Source organism: Puntigrus tetrazona, chromosome 5, assembly GCF_018831695.1.
Source record: "Puntigrus tetrazona isolate hp1 chromosome 5, ASM1883169v1, whole genome shotgun sequence".
In the NCBI taxonomy this organism is placed as follows: Eukaryota; Metazoa; Chordata; class Actinopteri; order Cypriniformes; family Cyprinidae; genus Puntigrus; species Puntigrus tetrazona.
The window spans coordinates 20,325,801-20,348,709 of record NC_056703.1 but is presented as its reverse complement, the minus strand read 5'-3'; the positions used below and the strand labels follow the sequence as shown (position 1 = coordinate 20,348,709).

Sequence of the window (22,909 nt, the reverse complement as noted above, 5' to 3'; positions counted from 1 at the left end):
TAACGATTTTTAAAAATCTATTCTAGAGTTTCCGTATGTTAAACTTCAGTGCAGTCAAGTTGAAATATATTTCATTCTTTGCAGCATTTATGGTGGGGTTTTTTTCTGAAACAATTTTGCATAGGTTTTGCTTATTAGAGAACTGTGTAGTCGTTCAGTATGCGTCGCCCGTACGCACATATGACGCTCAAAGTATGCGCCTGCGTCTTCGTAGCGCAGTGATGATGCTCTCGAAGACTCGCGTCCCTGCTAAATGTAGTCATCCATAGGAGCGAGAAGAATCGGTCTGAATGTAGAGAAATCGCTTTAAGTGAGTGGCTTCAAATTGTATGGCGTTTCTTCCATCACCTCCAATGGCCGTGGCGTTTTGCGTCAAGCTCGGTGTTCTGTCGGTGCTGCTGTTCGGACTGGCTCAGTCAGCTCGACTCTACACTGAGGAGGATCCAGTGGTGATACTGAGCAGCGATAGCTTGAAGCAGACCGTGTTGAACTCGTCCAGCGCCTGGCTGCTTCAGTTCTACTCGTCGTGGTGCGGACACTGTATCCAGTACTCGCCTACATGGAAAGCTCTGGCCGGGGACGTGAAGGGTAGGTGCATTCGTACGATCCTCTTCCTGTTTATTCACTCACTGTCTTGGGGAAAGATAGAGACACTTCCTTAGACGTTTTAAGGCGTCCTTACTGTGTAATGGCAAAATGATGGCAATGCCGTGGTATATCAAAGTAGTCACTGGGTGATTAACATATCCATATCTCCACTGATACACTACGTGTCAGTTGACATAGTTCAAGTGAATCATGGTATTGCTTTCATCTTTAAGTACTCGTTAGTGCTTTTTCCCTTTGCTACAACAGCTGACTTTTGCCTTCATTTTAAATGATGGAAATGTATTTCTTTGAACATTATCGCTTGGGTTTTGCCTAATGAGGCTTACAGTGTTTTTGTGCATTTGGATTTAAGTACACAGGAGGACATGCATGGGAAGTCTGTAATCCCTGGTTTGTTGATACACCTGCTTGTATATCCACGGTTGCTGCTGACTGTTTTCTCTATTTATCATTGCGCTCAAGGCCTTTATGTTCACACACACACACACACACACACACACACACACACACACACACACACACACACACACACACACAATGTCTCCAGGTAGTGTACACAGTATATTTATTTAAACTGTCTCGCAATATTTAGTTGTTGTTTTTTTAACACTCTGAAGTATAGATTACCCCAAACTGAAAATTGTGCCATTGCTTACAAATGTATTTATAAAGTCTTTATTTGACTGTTAAAGGAATCATTCTCTTGAGCGAGATCTTTTCGTGAATCAGTCTGTTCTAAATGATCTGTTCATGAATCAGTTTGTTCTTGTTCTTCGGTTAAAAGGATTGTTATATTGAAAAATGAAAACGGTCTACACAGTCTCTCGCTGTTGGTGCTTATATAATGATTTCTTTGGACAAATGCTTTCATACTACTGACATACTTGCTGCATTAGTTTGTACGGTACAGTTGGAGGACAGAAAGTATTTACAGTTTTGTTTGGGCAAGTTAATTAGTAGTAATTCTAATATAATTTGAGTAAACTAATCCTTTCAATAGTCCTATAGGTGTAACACAAGCTTACTAAACACTATCATGGTGAGACTCATTAAACTGAAATATGCAATAAACATTAATTTAACAAAATTAGATGTAACATACAACCCAAAATAAACATAACTGAGAAGAAATGGTGATTTTAAAGAAAAAAACAACATGTGAAACGTAATGCTGTCATGTCAAATTTACATGTTATTTTACAGAAATTTACCGTTAACCATTTAACAGGTTTTTACTGCAGCATTTTCACAGTTTTTTGTGTTAAAATTTTTATAGTGTATACTATAACACTAACTTGTTTTTAAACCAAATGTTTTGGGTTTACCCATTTTTTAATGTCAAGTTTCATCAGGCTTAAAATGTCAACACTGATACGCAACAAACATTTTAAGTTCTGCTATCTTTCGTGATCTGAAAACAAGCTCAACATGTAACTCTACCAAACTTCTCATGTACTGCATGTGTTGACAAATTTGATCTTAGAGATTTAGACCTGTTGGACTTCCTCTTGTTGCATTAGTTTTCTGTTTGCTGGTGTTGATGAGTGTTTTCTGTAAGCAGCTCTGGTTGAATGGGGAAAGCCCACCTCTGGTCAAGCTGTGGCTCCTAAAGCTCCTCTGAATAAATAATGGGATTAACAGTCACTCTCTCTTTAGACCATCTTAGAGCTACAAGACCGGCCTAATTGCTAATAAAAATGCTTAGACGGCAGTGTTACGTGCCTGCCGTGCTCTGAGCTAAAGGACTGATGGTGTTCAGGCGGAAGCTACTTGTGTCGGGTGCATTGAAGGGTGACGGCGATGAAAAGGTCACTGTAGACTGACACATTTAATCTAAACGAGGGCGAATGCATTTAACACCTTGTCTCAAAGATGCTAAAAGTGGAAAAGTTAGTTTTGTAAACCATCAACGTCACGGTTTCGTAGTTCTCTCTCCATAGTGTCTGACATCTAATGAGTTTTCGTTTCAACAACCATTTTTAGTGTTACAAATTTTAAAGCAAGTTTAAATAGTAATTTTAAAGGGATAGTTCACCCAAAAACAAATATTATGTGTATTTATTCTGTAAAACATGCAAGAAGATTTGAATGTAAACGAATGTTGGTAGCCAAACCGTTTTGGTTACCATTCACTTAAAAAAAAAAAAAAAATATTTCTTTCTTTCTTTTTTTTTTTTTTCATTTTTTATTGGTAATTAGACCAGCATATGGTTGACTCTAAATGCATGCACCATTATTGTATCACAGGGTATACAGTATATATGTTCTGGAATGCCATGCCTTGCTTTTCCTCTTCATTGGACTGCGAAGGAAGGGGTGATTGTGGCCTTTGGATGACTAACGTTGCGAGGACAAGTCTTCTGTTGAATGCTTTCACTCTGCCTTTGTTGGCACAAGCTGTCGGCTGGGTGGCTCGCGAGTGGCCGCCTACCAGCTGTTACCTTCACAATGAGGGTCAGATGGCCCTATTGTGAGGACGCGACCCCGCTGTGCATTCCCCCACATATCCCAAAACCCACAGAGTCCCTCTCTCAGGTGAAGAATAGAGGGCTAATGTGTCCCCGGCTGTCCCTCCTCTCTCTCATCCAAACATTTTTATATCAGCTGCCTTCTTCACACCCCATCTGCTTCATCTTTCTGACACAGATTTTACAGCTGTTCAGTTTATGAGTTTGCGTTAAAAACAAACCACCTGGCTGTGGAAACTGTGTATACAATGTATGATATCATGCTTTGAGGCTGCATGACTATATTTCGACTCACAAAGTTTTATGTGAGAGACTTAATATCTACATTTCCTATGTCAGAGCTCAAAACCGTGTAATGCATCAAATGATTTTAGGCTTCCTGCCAGAGGTCCTTTTACCTCTCCACTTAGGCTATCTGGCATCTGTTCTGGGTTCCAGTACAGATAAAAGATTCAGTGTGGACATCAGCTCACGTTTTACAACACAAATCAAGAAATATCACTGGCCGCAAATTCTCTCTACAATGCTCTAACTCTTCACTTCATGGCCGTATTCATTATTCGATGTATTATTAGAGCATTATTAAACAATAAAGTGATGAAGTGCCAAATATGTCAGTACCTGTTATTGACTTATTTGGTACTTCGTCACTTGATTTTAATTTGTGGTTATTTCACCCAAAAATGAAAAGTATGTGAGACATTTGCTCATCTTTGAAACTCTGATCAACGTATTTTAATGACTGGGAAATTTATGGTACTCTAAAAGTCCATCACGACTTCAACAAGTTGCTTCAACAAGTTCAGAAGAAGATTGTAAAACTAATCCCTGTGAATAGAGCATTGATTCATGTTTATATTTGAATAAAACCTAAATTAAATCTTTTCATCATCCAAAGAAATTCTGTGACTTTAAAGATTTGGTTAAAATGAGTCTATTCATAATGTACGTTGAAGTTTAGTGAAGTTTTGGAGGAATCTTCTAGGTTTCATGAAAAAAAAAAAAATTTAATTGTAGTTAAGTGATGAATAGAAGTCTTATGGGTTGGGAACAAAGTGAGGGTGAGCACTTGACAGAATTTCTCTTTAATTTTATGTCTGTGTTGTTTTGTGTTTTTGAAATGTGTGATAGACTGGGCACAGGCCATTCAGATAGGGGTTCTGGACTGTGCTCATGAGAAGAACTTCGACATCTGTAAGGAGTTTGGAATCCACTTCTACCCCACCTTCAGGGTATGTTTGTAATGATCTTCTTTATTTTATTTTATTTTATTTTTTACAGCTAAAAAACTGATTCACTCAGGATTTAAAAAAATACAAAATTATAAACCGTTCATTGAATAATTGACTGGATGTGTTTAAAAAAAACAGAAACCTCTCCAGTTACTGGAAATGCACGACAGTTCAGCTGTAGATTCGTTTGGGACCATTTTTGTTGGCAAATATAGAGCAAAAACAGACAATAATAATAACAGTAAAATTTGTAAAATCAACATTGCTTTTTCAGTTGCAGTGCTAATCTATAAAACAGCACTACTGGTGGTGAGACATTAACTATAACTATATCATATAATGTAACATCTTTGGCCCATTGGCCCATACATCTTTAAGAATGGGGGTTTTCTAATGACCTTTTAATAGATTACATCATGCAGAACATGTACTCCAAGCATGCTTTTGTTTTTTTTTTTGTTTGTTTTTTTTTTTAAAGAAATCTTATTGGTCTAATCTTCTGCTTGACAAAGCTGTATATTGTTACATTATATTCACCCATATTAAAGATGTTTTACAGTAGATCCCTAGTCATATAGACACTTCTGCTCTGCACTTTGCTGTGCTCCATTCTAGCTGTTTTTGTCTTATCTCTGTCTTATCGAGGTCATGTAATCCTGAAACCAGCGCAATTATACAATAGACAATGTACTATTACACCCTTATCCAATTTCTTGTTTCCCGAAACATGCCTGGTTAGGATACTGTAAAAATTGACACACGGGACATGTTGTTTTATTGTTTTAGAGATTAAATTTGGAAATAATGTCTCCTAACATCTTTTCTTTTTAGTATTTTAAGGCACATGACACCACAAATGATTTTGGGAAGACATACCGTGGTAGGTTTAATTATTTTAACTGGGTTAAAATTGAAGCTTTGCCAATTATTTTTGATTAATTATTGTTTTATTTGTACACTGATAGGGGCTGACAGAGAGCTTCAGACGGTGAGGCAGTTGATGGTGAACTTCCTCCAAAACCACTCAAAACATGAGTGGCCTGTGGGCTGCCCTCCCCTTGATCCTTCCAGGTGCCCAAATCTACGATATTACCATCCAGTTTAAATCATCCTCACATACACATTCAGTTCCAGCCGTTTTTTTAGAGGGGAATTACACGTGTTTGTTTAGAGCTTAATTTCTCAGTGTGTCTAAACTCTATTCATTCTTTTTTGTCATCTGTTACAGGTCTGAGGAGATTGTATCCTTAATGGGGAAGAAAACTGAGTTTTATACTGCAGTTATAGTCGAGGATGGAGACTCTTATATCGGTAGAGAGGTATGAAATGCGGTTGTTAATCAGATCAGATGTCATAATTTACTCACCCATATGTCTTTCCATATTGATCTGATTGTTATTGGTCAGTTATTTTTATCAGCCTATCAATTTTTGGTCATATATACTGTGTATATATATATAAGGCAGCCACAAATTCACACATACACTACAACCCTGCTGCAACACTAGTGAGCAATTTGTTGTTGTAAGCATTCACTTTAGATGAGACATACATTAATTCTGTTATTGATATTAAATGAAGTACAATGTGTCCATTCAAGGGTAACTATGGTAATTGTGCTGAACTGCTGTGCAGCTAAAAAAATGCAAATGCATGTTAAAAAAAAAAAAAAAAAAAAAAAAGTATGACTTATGAAAAATAAATATGTGTCTCCATGATGGGTGCACCACTATTTCAAATTGGTATGACTTTCTTCCACTGAACACAATTTTTTTTTTGCTCAAAGTCCAGGCAGCTTTTTACCATAACATAAACATAGATAGATACAGAGACCCTTAAGTGGCATGGTGGTGGGGAAATTCTGGGTGAGTTGAAAAGATTTGAGGTAGGAGGCAGTTTTTTTTTTTTTAACTTTTGCGTTCCCTTGCAAAAATATTTGCGTTCTCTGGCATAACCCGTTGAGCTCAAATAAACACTACCTGTTTACTTTACACTTCCAGTGTTTCAGACAGCTCCGTACATTCATAAAGGAGAAGTTTATTTTAAGTATAAAGAAATACGCTCGGTGCTTTGTTCAATGCACTGTTTTGACACCAGTGAAGGATAAACGCCAGTGAAAAAAAGGCTATTACACGAAAAAGCATTGTATGCATGGATGCCAGCAGTTTTGCACGAGAATGCAAAACGTTTGCGAGAGGACGCAAATATAGTTGCGAGAGAACACAAAAGACTTACAAAAACATACATTTTTTCCTTCCACGCTGAATTTTTCACTATAAACACTATAAACCTCCAAAAATATAATAAAAATATATATTATATATAATGTCAAATATCTGAACTGCAGGAAAGTATGACTTTCAGTGAACGTCACAGAAACATATATGTTTTTCATAAAACTATTGCATCGTTTAAGAAAACCTGTATAACACATTTATAGCACTATGGTACTAGTCTACTTTTGTTGACTCAAAAAGCAGTTTAAACCAGTGTCTCTCACTAAATTGTATTATTATATTAACAAAACGATAAAATGCTAAAACAAGAATTATAACGACTTCATATTTTTGAGATTATTTATTTATTTATTTATTTTTGTCTTTGAATTCTGCCTTTGAGTCAAAAAAAGTTGAGAACCACTGGCTTAGACAATACTATAAACCTCCTTTTGTGTTTCATGGAAAAAGCATAATAACATAGGTTTTATATGACAAGTGGGTGAGAAGATAATGATCTAAATGACCCCTTCGGGCATAATTAGTGATGAAGCTAGAATTGTAATGCTCTAATTTAATGTTTTCTGCTCTTTTTAACTAGGTAATTTTGGACCTAATGCCATATGAGGGTTTGGTAGTGAAGAGAGCTCTTAGCTCAGACAAACTTCTAATGGAGAAACTAGGAAAAGCTCAGTTCCTCTGCATACCTCTTCTATCCCAACGGCACGCACACGGTCATGAATGTGTACGTTAATGGCCTCTGCCTAATTCATTTTAGTCTGACTATGAAAAAGACGTCCTGTTTATGTGCGTTTAATACATTTTTGTTTGTGTAAACAGTCAGAAGAGGCTGCGCTTTTTCTTCTCCTCCTTCCTAAAACTCCTCCCGGGGGTACACAGGAAACAGTCCACCTCATCCCTGCAGCATCCTCAGCCTGGGAATAATGGACAGGGAACCCAGGTGGAGTGGAAAGAGTTCGAAAAGTGAGATTTATCGACGTGTACACTACTGCTGTAAAGTTTAGAGTCAGCAAAGACGTTAACTTAAACAAAAGTGACAGTAAAAAAATAACGAAGGATTTCCATTTCAAATAAATGCAGTGGATTTGAAGGTCATAAAATAAAAAGTAAAAATCCTAAAAAATCATGGGTTCAAAAAAATAAGCACTGTTTTTCAACTGTTTTCAACATTGATAAGAAGCATTTCTTGAGCAGGATCACGTGACACAAAAGACTGAAGAAATGACTGTGCCATTACAGAAATAAATTACATTTTAAGATATATAAAAATAGTAGTGTCAAATGATAATTGCTATTAATCACACCCAAAGTGTGTGTGTGTGTGGCAGGCATATATTTAGAAAATACTCACATGTATATATTTATATTCATATATCTTATTTTTATATTTATATTTAGTCATTTGACAGCACGAATTAAAAATAAGTTAGTACAGTTATTTTAAAGTGTGAAATACTCCAAGGACGGAGGTAAGCAATGACAATATGTTTCTTCAGGTCTAAGGTGTACATGGCAGATCTGGAATCTGGCTTGCATTATCTGCTGAGGGTTGAACTGGCCACCCACAAGACCTTAGAAGGAGAAGAGCTAAAAACTTTCAAGGACTTTGTAACAGTTGTCGCCAAGGTACCGTTGTAACTCAAACACAACTTCTTTGCACTTGAGCTGTCTTCTCGCACTAAAATTGTTTTCCTTAGTGCATTGAAATTTCCAGGGTTATATCTTACTTGGCCCATTTGATTGTAGCTATTTCCAGGCCGTCAATCTGTAGTGAAACTTCTCGAGACGTTGCTGGAATGGCTAGTCAGCTTACCTTTGGAGAAGATCCCCTACGACGCTATCCTGGACTTGGTCAACAACAAGATGAGGGTAAGACCGTCTCCCACTAAACAACTTACAGCATAATACATCTCATAAAGTCTCTTGCCTGATGGGTTTTTAGTTGTTTTTTGTGTATGTGACTCTGTTTGTATTATTCTCAGATCTCGGGCTGTACCTGAGTGAGCAAGTGCAGTGGGTTGGATGCCAGGGTAGTAGTGTGGCACTAAGAGGATATCCCTGCTCCCTCTGGACTCTCTTTCACGTTCTGACTGTGCAAGCTGCCAACCGACCCGATGCTCTCGCCAACACTGGTATGAGCAGGGAAATCCCTTCCGAAACATGTTTCGGATGATCTCATCTTTTGTTGTAGATTAGCAAATTGAGACTAAATGTTCAGTATGAATAATTCTGGAGTATAATCATTTCACATGTAGCTGTTCGGCCCGTAGCAAGCAGAGCATTCATTTGGTAGATGTTTCCTTTTAGTTCCTGTTCATCGTTGCTGCAATTAATTGAAACCCACCTTCTTCCTCTCAGGGTTTGAGGATGATCCATTGGCAGTGCTTCAAACCATGCGTCGTTACATCGGGACCTTCTTTGGTTGCCAGGAGTGTGGGAAGCATTTTGAGGAAATGGCTCAGGAGTCTCTGAACCAGGTCAAGTCTGTGGATGAAGCAGTTCTGTGGCTGTGGAGAAAACACAACCAGGTTAATGCAAGACTCACAGGTAAGGCACAAATGTACAAAATCTGGTTGCACAAATGTATATTTGGGAATAGGTGAGTGACGAAATATATACATTAGCAAGGTTTGGGGTCAGTAAGTCTTTTTTTTTTTTTCAGCAAAGACAATTGATCAATAACATTAAATATATTTCGAATGATACAAAAGATTCTCATTTCAAAATAGTTGTTCTTTTAAAACGTTCTATTCATTAAAGATAAAAAATGTTCCTGAAAAACAATGTTTCACAGTTTTCACAAAAAATATTAGGCAGTCCAAAAAGGAAGTAGCGATTAAGTAGCGATAATTTTGCAGATTATTCTTATTTTTATTGTATTTTTGATCAATTAAATGCAGCCTTTATGAGCATAAGTTTGTTTCAAAAACAACTTTTTAATTGCAGTGTAGGAAGAAAAAAAAGAAGCGAAAACTGGCAGGATTAAAGAAAAGAGTTATGGGGCAGTGGTCTCCAACATGTCTCCGTTCAGGAGATACTTTTTAATAATGAAAGCAGCTCAGAGCTACCAATGCTATAGAATACTTACATTACTTAAATATCCAAACTGTTATACACAGCATTGTTAAGAAAAGTGATGGATACATTAATACACACTGAAATAATTTTATTTAACACATACAAATGACAGCACTTTTTCATGCATATTTTCCAAATATTTACATTGGTCTGAAGAAAAATGTGGCAGAAGGACTGAATGAATTTGTAAATCCACACTTTGGCAGCAGATGGCGCTTATGAACAGCAGAACGGCTTTATTGCACATCACACAGAGGAAAGATGGAAAGCAAAGGCAATCTAAACTTTTCTGAAGACAGGTTTCCTATTATGCATTCATACAAATAATTAAAACATACATTCATATACCTATACCTTATTTCCCTCGGCAGACTCCCTTCGGTCTTGTTTTGACACAGAACTAGTGAGTGCTGTGCCTGTGTGAGGCTCTCACCTTTGAATAAATCTTTTACTTCAGCATTTAAAATTTTTAGTTTTTAAAATTACTATAATCAGATATGGGTTTAATGATAATTAAAATAATTATACAGGATTATTAAGAAATGTACAGAAAGATGAAAATAATGGAAGAAAATAGAAAAAGTAAGAGGAGGGGCAGACGAGATGAAGGATAGAAAGCAAAGGTGATAAAAAGAAGGAACGTGGTAACAAAGATAGAAGGATGAAAAGAAAAAGAAACAAAGAAATGAACGAAAAGACAAACTGATGTGTGTGTGTGTGTGTATATGTATATGTGTAACCCGTGACACCCAAATTTTGTATAACTTTATCAATGGACCAGTAATTTCAGAAGTGTAGATTCGTCCTAAGAGAGAGAATTTGCAACAGCAGTGAACACACAGACACAAGATTTAAGGTAAGAATTGAAGGAAATTTGTATTTTAACAATGAGCAAAACAAAAATAAAAAGAAAATAAGCAACCTTTACAAATTAAACAGAATAAATGTACAATCAGTCATTCAAAGACGAGTATGTTCAACCTTGATGTTCTTTCAACAGGATTGTTCAAAGGGTCCGATTAACGGGCGGCTCGCCAGTCCAACTTTTCCGTTACACACAGTTGAGACGATTCACACTCCAGGAAGGGTTCACACTTCACTCGATTCGCAGATAAGCGGACTGTATTCTGTGGCTGAACATCAGCAAGACATCACACAGAACAAACCCAAGAAGAAGAGAAAAAAAAAACCCGGCCTTGAAAACACAAGGCAAAAAAAAAAATTAGCACTTTACAATGTATGCATTATTTCAGTTGACATTTTTCTTTTAAATAAACAACCATTTATATCAATTTACATGCCTCTGTGTACTAAACCTCTTTGTGTCACTTATTTGGCATTCTCTTTTTTTTTTTTTTTTTTTTTAGCAAAAGCATTTCAATCAATTGGACAGTTATCTTGTTTAATGAAAAAAAACGTTAATGTTGGAATTTCTACCGAATTACCATTATTTTTGTCTCCATTTTAATCTTATGTCTCATTCCATCATTTTTACCAACAAAATAAATGGTTCATTTATGAAACAAAAAAACTTTAAACAATATCATAATGAAAATAACACTGAATAACTGAAAATCATATCACCTCACCAAGGAAACTCAGTCTAATGTACATATAAGGAAGGAAAATCCTGATGGTAACTGGTTGAAGATGCACTCTCAACCGTGCTCCGCTTTTCTCTCAATCGTCTGATAGAAATAAACGATATACACGACACATTTTATGTTAATATTATGCTAACGCTAAAATCGCGTCATTAACAGGCGTTTAGAAGATGAATCAAAATGTTTCTACGGGTTACACAAGTACGTGGTTTTTTTATCTCACTCATGCATAATGATATACAAATGTTTTACGTACTTTTACATCTCTTGTACTCACTTAAGAAGCACTAAATCTCCCGGAGCAGTAATGGACGCCTGCTCTCGCTCAAGTTCACGGAGAAAAGAAAGATCCAGAACACTATGCGTTGCAAACCTGCCGCGATCGCGACGACGTATTGACGTCATGCAAAAAGCGATTTCATTGGACGCCACTATCCTAATCCTGCATATTTTACTTTTATTTTTTTTTTTTCATAAATAGTTAATGTAATTAGGCATATATTTTATTCTGGCAGTGTTTTCTTTTTTTTTACTTCACATCGATCATATAGTTTGCTGTTTGTTCTATGATTCTGCCTCTGCTACTACTCACTAGTAAGCTGGGTTACACTTTCCTCTGAATTCAGGCACGTCCTCGGGCATGCACGGGTTGAGTTATCACTACAGAGGGTAAGGCATCCAGTAAGTGCGGATCACTGGTGAATATGGGCTCCTCCAGTGAAGTGGTAAGTGCAGAGCTCAACCCCTGTAATAGGGACTGGATGACCAATGTCAAAGGATTTCCTAATTTGTGATACTCAAGTTTATTAGGAGGTCCACACTGCCTTCTAGAGCGTCTAGGGCCACTGGCACCTACATTACCATCCATGGCTGGTGGATCACATGTAACATTTTCTGTAGGTGGGGCCTGATCCTTAAACTGAGCTTCATCACCCACAGAAACTGCTTCCAGTACTCTTCCGCTGGTCTCCACCTCAGCCATATCTCCTTCTCTTCCAGACTCAACTCCACTGGTGTCGACATCGGCAGGGTTTATCACTGGTGCTTGACTGTCATCATCATTACTTCTTTGGTATTCTGTTGAGACTCCTAATAATCTGGTGTCTGTTCCATTCTCGTTTTCAGGGTATATGCCAGCAGAAGAGGATTCAAAGGACTCTACTTCAGGTAAGGTTCCTACAGGGCTTACCACTACAGGGGCAGTTCAATGGACTCCACATTAGGCGAATCGAACTCCATGAAGAGGGTAAAATGGTGGTTGTAATGAATTCCAACTGCCGTCCTGAATTTCCAAGATGAAAAGAGTCCTCATCTGATTCTGCCTGATCGCTCATTTGATGTTCTTGGTCAGCAGCTTCAAGGCTGAAATAGATCTGGTTCTTGGCTTATGCTGAATCTTTGGAGGACTCAACTCTTCAGTTTCATTCACAGATAGAAATCCACAAGGTCGAAGTAAGTCGCGGTGTAAAGTGCGAACTGGACCGTTCTTTCCTTCAGGCTGGACTACATACACTGGGAGATCTCCAACCTTACGAATGACTGTATAGACATCTGGCTCCCATTTGTCTGCCAGCTTGTTCTTGCCTCTCAGTCTCAAATTTCGCACAAGAACTCGATTTCCAACATCGAGAACGGAAACAACCACATTTCTGTCAAATCTGCGCTTTTACGTTGAGCCACTTTTGCAGCGTTCTTGATGGCAGCCTCATAGCTCTCCCTTAAACTCTCTTTCAGGTCCCTCACATACTGGGAGTGAGACTTGGTAGCTCCATTCACTGGCAGGCCAAAGGCCAAATCAACCGGCAATCTGGGCTGTCTACCAAACATCAGTTCATAGGAGTATAACCAGTCACATCGTTTGAGAGTGCAGTTGTAGGCATGCACCAAAGGCTTCACAAACTCCTTCCAGCATGACTTCTTTTTGGTTTCAAGAGTGCCCAACATTTGGAGAAGGGTTCTATTGAATCTCTCCACTGGATTTCCCCTTGGGTGGTATGGAGTAGTTCTCACCTTGCGTATGCCTGCTATTTGACACAGCTCTTTGATCAGACGTGACTCGAAATCTGGTCCTTGATCGCTGTGCAGTCTTTCTGGAAATCCATAATGTACTAGGAAGTTTTCCCATAAACATCTAGCCACAGTCTGCGCTTTCTGGTTTCGGGTTGGTATAGCCACTGCGTATTTGGTGAAGTGGTCTGTAATGACTAATATGTCTTTGGTGTTACTCCTATCCGGCTCTAAGGACAGAAAGTCCATACAGACCAACTCCAATGGTCTGGTAGTTTTGATGTTCACCATTTCAGCTGCTTTTTCTGGGAACGCTTTCCTACGTACACATCTCTCACATGTTTTAATCTTCTCTTCCACAGACGATGACATCTTTGGCCAAAAGAATCTAGTCCTGACCAGGTCAAGAGTCCTTTCCATGCCCATGTGCCCCATATCATCATGGAGACTCTTCAGCACAGTTCCTTGCAAGGCCACAGGTAAGGCTAATTGATAAAGTGTGCTTCCTTGATCTTGCCTCTTCCGGTAAAGCAGTCCATCTCTTAATTCTAACCGGTTCCATTCCCTTGTCCACAAGGTAGCAGAAGGAAATTGGTCCTTAGAAGTGGAAAATTTCTCATTCTTCTCCAAACAATCAATGATGACTCCGATGTCAGGATCTGCCCTCTGTTGCTTCCTCATCTCCTCATTGGACAAGTAAGGAATAACTGGCAGACCATGCGCATTCTCCTGTTCAAACTCATCAGGTAGAACGTCTGCATGCAGTGCTAAAGACTCGACTAGGGCAATGGAAGGACTGAACAATCTGCTGTCATCCGAGAACTCTCCAATTTGATGTCTGTCACAGATGGCTTTTATGACTTCTGGCAGAATAACAGAATCATCTGCTCCCGATTCATCTAAATGATGAAGGGTAAACTGTTTTATCCTCTCCCTCTCTTTCTGAGATGTAAGGTCATCTAAAAGCCCTCCATGTGGACGTCTAGAAAGCCCATCTGCATCACGATTTTGACTTCCAGCCCTGTACTGGAGCTTGAAATTGTAGGTGGACAGACTTGACAACCAGCGATAACTGGTAGCATCCAGTTTTGCAGAAGTCAGAATGTAGGTCAAAGGGTTGCTATCAGTTACAACCACAAATTCTGCTCCATACAGGTAATCGCTGAACTTCGATGTCACTGCCCATTTAAGAGCTAAAAATTCTAGCTTGTGAGCTGGATACCTGCTTTCACTCCTAGTCAACCCTCTGCTTGCAAATGCAATCGCCGCATCTGTCCTTCTTGCTTCTGATACAAAGCTGCCCCGAGCCCGGTGGTACTGGCGTCCAGTATGCAGAATGTAAGGAAGCGCTGGATCTGCAAATCCCAAGACAGGTGCAGAAGTGAGTTTCTCAATGATCATGTCGAAGGCTTGTTGACAGGGCTGATCCCATCTGTCCCCAAATTCTTTTCTTGGGTCGAGGTATTGTCTACTTTTATTCCCTTGTCTCAGACCCTTTTTAAGAGGTGGGTACCCTACTGTGAGGTCATTTAGGGGTTTGATTATCTTAGAGTAATCCTGAATGAACCTCCGTAGTATCCAGAAAACCCCAGGAAAGATCTTAATTCCTTGAGGTTCCTAGGTCTTGGCCAGGTTTTAAGGGCCTCAATTTTCACGGGATCCGCTTTCCACTCCCTTTTCGGATACAGTATGACCAAGGTATCGAACAGAGGTCTGGAAAAAACTTGCACTTCTCCGGTGACAGTTTTAGTCCATATTCCTTGAGCCGCTTTAGAACGTGCATCAGCCTTGACTCGTGCTCTTCCAAACTTTTAGAGAAAATTATCAGATCGTCGATGAAGACCAACACCTCCTTCCTATTCAAATCACCCATACACCGTTCCATCAGTCTTTGAAACGTACTTGGGGCATTGGTAATCCCCTGGGGCATCCTATTAAACTCCCAGAACCCCAGGGGACACACAAATGCAGTCTTACACTTGTCACTTTCCTCCATCTCAATCTGATAATATCCCGACTTTAGGTCAAGGACAGAGAACCATTTTGAACCTGTCAACACTGAAAAGACTTCCTCTAAATTTGGCAGGGCATAAGCATCTTTGATGGTTTGTGAATTGAGCTTCCTGAAATCAATACACAGGCGTACAGAATTATCTTTCTTCCTCACAACCACAATGGGGGAAGCAAAGGGAGATTCTGACTCTCGGATGATTCCAGCAGCTAATAAATCCTGCAAATGTTTCCGTACTGCATCAATGTCCTGAGGATGTATGGGTCGAGGCCTATGCTTGAAGGGGGTCTCATCATCAAGCTTTATACGGTGAGTGACTTTGTCTGTATGTCCATAATCTAAGTCATGCAAAGCAAAAACTTCAGGCATGGAATTCAATTGATCTTTTATCCGTTTTTTCCATTCAGGTGTCAAGGGAGAATCTCCGAAGTCAACATTAAGATTGGAACAAGCAGGTAGTTTTTTATTCACAGTACTGGAATCCGTTTGCTCACTCTTCACCACCTCTTGCACTGCACGCATTTCAGCAATTATAGTTCTGGGATGGATTGTAATGTCAGTCTGGGTTTCATTTCTTAGCACTACTGTTAACGGGTGTTGCCTCTTGGAGGGTAAGGTATGTAAACAGCTGGCAACCCGCAACCCACCAGGTAAGGCAGGTGAAGTTGGTGCCTCTAAAGCTACCCATCTCTCAACTGGAGGACAGTTGATCAGAACATGCCCATCAAGGACAACTGTACATCCAGCAGGTACTAACTCTGGAACCAGTCCCTTGTATTTCACCCAGCCTACTATATCAGCATTGGCTTGTCTTTGTCTTGCTTCCAGAACCCTTTGCACAGCACGGTACCCATGGGAGTTAGATGGAGGGAAGAACACTGGTTGCTGGACATAGTTACAGTAAAGGGCGTCTAATGAATTAGTGCCAATCAGAACTTGGGACGTGCTCATTAAGTCTGGAACTATTAGGGCTAGTGTAGGTACCGCTGCCTCTGTTCCCAGAAACTCTCTGGGAAACTTTAGAGTGATTTCCACATATCCGAGATAAGGCACCCTTTGTCCATTCGCCCTTCCACTTTCCAGCAGCGTATCCAATGACTTAAGAGGACAATCTGACAAATGTTCTTCATAAAATGACCAGGGAACTGTGGTTACCTGAGATCCTGTGTCCAGAAGACAAGAAGCTCTTGTGTCACCAACAGTAATCTGGGCAGTGCACTTCACTCCTACTAAACCTCTTGGCAGGTTCTTCAAGGGAAATGTGTCATTGGTATTTTGGGTGAACAAATGTTTAGGTTTCTTAGGGCAATTCTTTGATTGTCCAGTCTCTGTATGCCCCTCTACAGAGACCATTCCCCGTTTAAAGGTTTCATAGCTGCAGTGTGGTGGGCATCCCACTGCGCTTGTCGCTCCCTTAGTCTACGTCTTTTCTCTGCAACTTTACTGGGATCAGGAGCGTCCGTACAGCTGCTGGCAAGATGGCCATCTTCCCACATCTGAAACAATACCCAGGGCGAGGTCTGCTATCAGGCTGTCTACCATCTCTAGCCCACTCGATTGAGCTTGGCTCAGCTAACGGGTGCTGGGTGCGACTTTTGGACTGAGGGAACTTCTCAGGATGATTTCTGTACGTCACAGGAGCAGTCATTTGAACTTTCAAGTCAGCGATCTGTCTCTTTAAATCGGCAATTTCAGTTACTTCCCCATCACTCTTAATTTTTGAAGTGGCTGCAGTTTGCATGGCTGTAATCTGGCCCTGTAACTCAGTGACCAGTTTTCTCAGTGCACTCACCTCATCTGGTTTGGCATTTTTAGCCTTATCCTTCTGGCATGAATGTTTTTGCAGGGCAAAAACTTGAGCTTGGAGTTCACAGACTTGCTTTGTGAGAGATGTGTCAGCTTGGTCATCTTGCATGTCACATGGATGTGCAGCTATCTGGTGATTTGACAGTCTAAATTTTGAAGGGGCAAGACAGTGTTTGTTTAGCCCTAGATGTTTCCTCATTCTCTCTTCCTTGGAAGCATTCTTATCTTCTTCTGTGCGGATAAGGACTACTAATTCTGCAAATGAGGGAGGATTGACTTTTCTCCTTTCTAGCTGGAGATCAGCAATGAGGGCAGCGTCCCAACACCCGCGACAGAACTGCTTAAGCAGACAGCGGTCTCTCTCACTTTCAGATATTCCACCTCGTCGAATAGATGTACTCAAGAGAATCTGCAATCTGTGCAGGTAAGTTGAGGGCTTCTCACCATTGTTTTGGAGAGTGCTCATGAACCTGGCTAGTAACTCGTCTCCATCTTCTACAGAGCCATATACAGACTCCAACAACTCCAGATATACTGCAGGTAGGCTGTTAGGTGAGACATGTTTAACGATATCCGCTGCTGGGGAAGCAGGCTATCAAGAATTTTCCTTGTCCTGTGTAGGTCAGAAATAGAAGGATCTGTCAGTAGAAGATCGACACTTGCACGCCAGGTGTCAAAGTCAGGTTCGTTAACAGGTCGCGGGACTTTTCCGGAGAAGGACCTGAGACGGAAATGGGTGTGATGTAAGGGAGCAGTGTCATTGGTCCGGACAATGTGCTCTACCACTACCTTTTGTATGCTGGGAGGATCAATTAACTCCATGGTAAGTGGTGAATGGGATGACAAAGTGACTGTGGGGTTGGAAGTACCAGGGCTAGGCTTTTCCTTGGACAGGTTTTGTGTGTTCGTGGATTCAACATTGTGTGATGGCAAGTTTCCTGATGAAAAAGCAGCTATTTGTTCAGTGGTCACACTGTGTGATACGGATGGGGAAAACGGTCCACCTGGTGAGCCAACTGTGCTGCTGTCACGCATGTGTGAATCTGCTGTGTTTGGGCACTGAGGTGTTTCACTTAGAAGAGTTGATGGTTCAGCGAGAGAAGGGCCGAATTTTATCTTCAGTAATTCTGTCTGGAGTATTTCCTCTATCGATTTTCCACTAATACTAGCCATGTTTTGCAATTCTTCTAGATACCCCTTAGCACTGTCACTAGCAACTTGAGGGTAAATGCAGCTTAAAGCACGCACAACAAAAGTGATACTGGGGTTTGACATACTAACCACTGATAGGGGCAAAAGGGGCATCAGTGTTTTCATTGCAGAGTTATAGGTAAACTCTATGATAGCATGACGATGAAACTCACAGTCTGGGTCATCAATGAGAAGATTTCGACTAATGCTGCCATATCTCAGCAGAAATGACTCTAATTCTGCGTCTGACTCAGTCAGCGTTAAACCACCAACAATTACTGCGTTTGCAATGTTTACCTTCTCTGTCTTTATGATATCCATGATGTTAAAATGCTGCCCAACACGTTATCTTTCTAGTGAACTCAGCTGCTATAATCAGTCACTATTGTTGCAATCTCTCTCCTGGCTGGCTCGCCACTTTTTGTCTGTAACCCGTGACACCCAAATTTTGTATAACTTTATCAATGGACCAGTAATTTCAGAAGTGTAGATTCGTCCTAAGAGAGAGAATTTGCAACAGCAGTGAACACACAGACACAAGATTTAAGGTAAGAATTGAAGGAAATTTGTATTTTAACAATGAGCAAAACAAAAATAAAAATAAAATAAGCAACCTTTACAAATTAAACAGAATAAATGTAGAATCAGTCATTCAAAGACGAGTATGTTCAACCTTGATGTTCTTTCAACAGGATTGTTCAAAGGGTCCGATTAACGGGCGGCTCGCCAGTCCAACTTTTCCGTTACACACAGTTGAGACGATTCACACTCCAGGAAGGGTTCACACTTCACTCGATTCGCAGATAAGCGGACTGTATTCTGTGGCTGAACATCAGCAAGACATCACACAGAACAAACCCAAGAAGAAGAGAAAAAAAAAACCGGCCTTGAAAACACAAGGCAAAAAAAAAAAAAAATTAGCACTTTACAATGTATGCATTATTTCAGTTGACATTTTTTCTTTAAATAAACAACCATTTATATCAATTTACATGCCTCTGTGTACTAAACCTCTTTGTGTCACTTATTTGGCATTCTCTTTTTTTTTTTTTTTTTTAGCAAAAGCATTTCAATCAATTGGACAGTTATCTTGTTTAATGAAAAAAAACGTTAATGTTGGAATTTCTACCGAATTACCATTATTTTTGTCTCCATTTTAATCTTATGTCTCATTCCATCATTTTTACCAACAAAATAAATGGTTCATTTATGAAACAAAAAAACTTTAAACAATATCATAATGAAAATAACACTGAATAACTGAAAATCATATCAACTCACCAAGGAAACTCAGTCTAATGTACATATAAGGAAGGAAAATCCTGATGGTAACTGGTTGAAGATGCACTCTCAACCGTGCTCGCTTTTCTCTCAATCGTCTGATAGAAATAAACGTATACACGACACATTTTATGTTAATATTATGCTAACGCTAAAATCGCGTCATTAACAGGCGTTTAGAAGATGAATCAAAATGTTTCTACGGGTTACACAAGTACGTGGTTTTTTTCTCACTCATGCATAATGATATACAAATGTTTTACGTACTTTTACATCTCTTGTACTCACTTAAGAAGCACTAAATCTCCCGGAGCAGTAATGGACGTCTGCTCTCGCTCAAGTTCACGGAGAAAAGAAAGATCCAGAACACTATGCGTTGCAAACCTGCCGCGATCGCGACGACGTATTGACGCCATGCAAAAAGCGATTTCATTGGACGCCACTATCCTAATCCTGCATATTTTACTTTTATTTTTTTTTCATAAATAGTTAATGTAATTAGGCATATATTTTATTCTGGCAGTGTTTTCTTTTTTTACTTCACATCGATCATATAGTTTGCTGTTTGTTCTATGATTCTGCCTCTGCTACTACTCACTAGTAAGCTGGGTTACATATGGATATGGATATAAGTATGTATATAGGAAGGGAAGGGAAAGAAAAGAAAGAGAGAGAAAGAAAGAAGGAAAGAAGGAGAGACTTAATTTAATGTGGCAGAAGAACTGGAAGAACTACAGTTATGTTTTCATGTCCAAACTATAAATGTAAAGTTGTCCTAAACATGCTAGCAGACGTTACCCTCACAGCTGATTGCTCTTGTTCTGCAGGTTCAATGAGCGAGGACCCCATGTTTCCTAAGACTCAGTGGCCGACTCCTGATCTCTGTCCCACATGCCACGAGGAGCAAGAAGGCCTTCATGTCTGGAACGAACAGATGGTGCTCGCTTTCCTCAGACAACACTACGGTGTCTCAAACATCTCCCCAAAATACTCCAGCAACAGCCATCCAGAGCCAGTTCCTCCTGCTCCCGACAAACCCAAAGCCATAACCAAACCAAACGGCAACCTTCACCTCAACCAGAACCTAAAGCCGTCTCCTGACAGCGCTCCGAAACATCAGAAGAGGAGTGACAGCATTGGCGCAGGAGAGAAGCACACCGGCATCCAGATAGAAGCCAGGCCAGGCATGACGTTCCTGGGCCTGGGATTCTCCAGCGTGGACATGAGTCTCTGCGTGCTGCTCTACGCCCTCTCCTGTGTCTTCCTCATGTTCATGTTTTTCTTCTTCGCTTTCAAGAGATGGAAAACCAGAAACTACCGGCCCACGTATAGCCTAGGAACACTGCGATGGAAAACTGTGGAAAAGGTGAATGTAATATATAAAAACCCCTGCCAAGTGTTGAAGGACACTATTAATTTATTTAATTACTTTTATTTGTTTTGATCTTGTTGTTGTTGATGTTTTTGTGAAGTGTTTTTTTTTTTTTTTTTTTAAATGAAGAACTTGTGAAAATTTACCTTGTGTATCAGGCCTAGCTGTGTAAACAAGCACCTGTTAGCTAGGATTTCTCAACCCTAAACAAACAGAGAGGATTATTTAACAGGAGAAGCTATTTTATTATAGTAAAAGTAACAACCTAGGTCAAAGTATATTTTTATGAATATTCTACATTATTTATAGAGATTTTTATTGTAATAATATATCCTAAGTTTCTCACAGGGTATATATCGCTCTCTATGAAAGTCACTCTGTCCCCATATTTCTGTTTGATGGTCCAAAAAACACTTGGGAATATGATTTATTCTGTCGCTCAAGGTCGCTCGCCGAGAAGCCAGTGACACGAAACACTGCCTGTCAGTGACCAGATGTGGAAAAACCATTGGTTTTGTCTGCATGTTAAGTCACAAAAAGAGCTACATTTCATTTTAAGCTTAATTTCTTTCTTTTTATTCTATTACCTTCTAAATCTTGTCAGAATGCTTCATAATTAGTTGAATTGATGCAATTCAGCAGTAAGGGGTACAATAATATCTTCCCGAAAATAAAAATGTGTCTGAATTTTTTTGGTACTGAGTTGTACTGAGCACACTTGCTGAGTAAAACTTTATTGATAATCTCTTTTTTTTTTTTTTTTTCTTCAGTAGATTACAGAGTCTCTTTTAAACTGGAACTTATTCTAATAAATATTTTATACTTTTAACTTTTTTTTTTTGTCCAAGTCACTGTAAAAACAAATGTGTTCTGTTGTAGAGCTCATAGAAGACACACTATATGTTGAACCTTAAGGGAAAGCATTATTACAGTGTACTCAGAGGATTCCTGATCACAAGCCGTTTAATGTTTAACATCTATATATTACTACAGCAGTATTTTGATTCAAAATTTCGAATTAAAATGTGTTGATATCGTAAAATGCATTATCAGCATTTGGTTTGTAGACTGATTTGTAATGTGTTCAGCTTGTGATATTTATTTCACTATCTAATGGAGCAGTGTTAATGTGGACCTGAGGCTAAATATTTATAAAGCATTCTTAATAAAATACAGCTTCTGTGTTGTGACAGTATGTGCCCATAATGGTGGCCTTCCAAGCTGCTCCAAATGAACGGCTGTAAATTGCATTGCATTGAATTATTATTTCCAGTGCTTTAAGAATTATATTTTTATCTAAAGACTATTTTTGGGTGCGGTTGTTCTGTATATATATGTAGTTTGTCCTTTCAGGGGAGTTGTTGCATTTTGTATGAAGAACACTGTAAGTTATCTTTCAAATAAAAATATGTATTTCCCATCATTTCCTAGTTCACATCTACCAACAATGCAGATACATACACTTATTTGAGTTTTACATAGCACCACTATAATAAATATACGCTTACTTGGAGTATAATGTAAATGTTTGATTTTGTGATTTTTTTTTTTCTTCTTCTTCCTAAAGAGTGGTTCTGAACAATCTGTAATGAAAAGAACAATTGGATGTGCCGTCCTGAGAACACAGTGTAACGGCAACTTAAAGTCTTCAGCACACCGGGAGGTCATTTAAGTTTTCTATTTCTGTAAGTCTGTGTCTGTCCTGTAGTAGGCAGTGTGGAGTATCCCTTTCTCCACCAGTTCAGACTGCAGTCTGTTCTCCCCAGGGACATCATACATGTGACCATACCAACGCTGTCTATTACTAGAGCTCCAGCTGTCAACTTAACAGATGTCTGCAAAGGCACTTGTGCTTCCAAATGTAAAATTACTTGCCATGTTCATCTCTTCGCACTGGAAGAGGACATTTTCCTCAATCATGGTGTGCATTTCACACTGGAAACAAAGTTTAAGGGCACTTTCTTCAAGAGACAGCTTAATGTGTCAAGTTTAGCTTTTTTCCCCATGGCTTGA

General features: G+C 39.3%; 1 protein-coding gene across 1 annotated transcript; it reads left to right on the top strand.

The window, feature by feature from the left end:
- Positions 1-131: 131 nt before the first annotated feature.
- LOC122344781 (sulfhydryl oxidase 2-like) lies at positions 132-22,140 on the top strand. Its single transcript, XM_043238350.1, is given in 14 exon segments — positions 132-588; positions 4,209-4,309; positions 5,141-5,189; positions 5,275-5,380; positions 5,538-5,628; positions 7,127-7,213; positions 7,215-7,270; positions 7,366-7,509; positions 8,043-8,172; positions 8,293-8,420; positions 8,533-8,678; positions 8,905-9,093; positions 20,352-20,890; positions 22,090-22,140. Coding segments are annotated over 14 exon segments (2,076 nt in total). The 5' UTR covers positions 132-329.
- Positions 22,141-22,909: the final 769 nt, after the last annotated feature.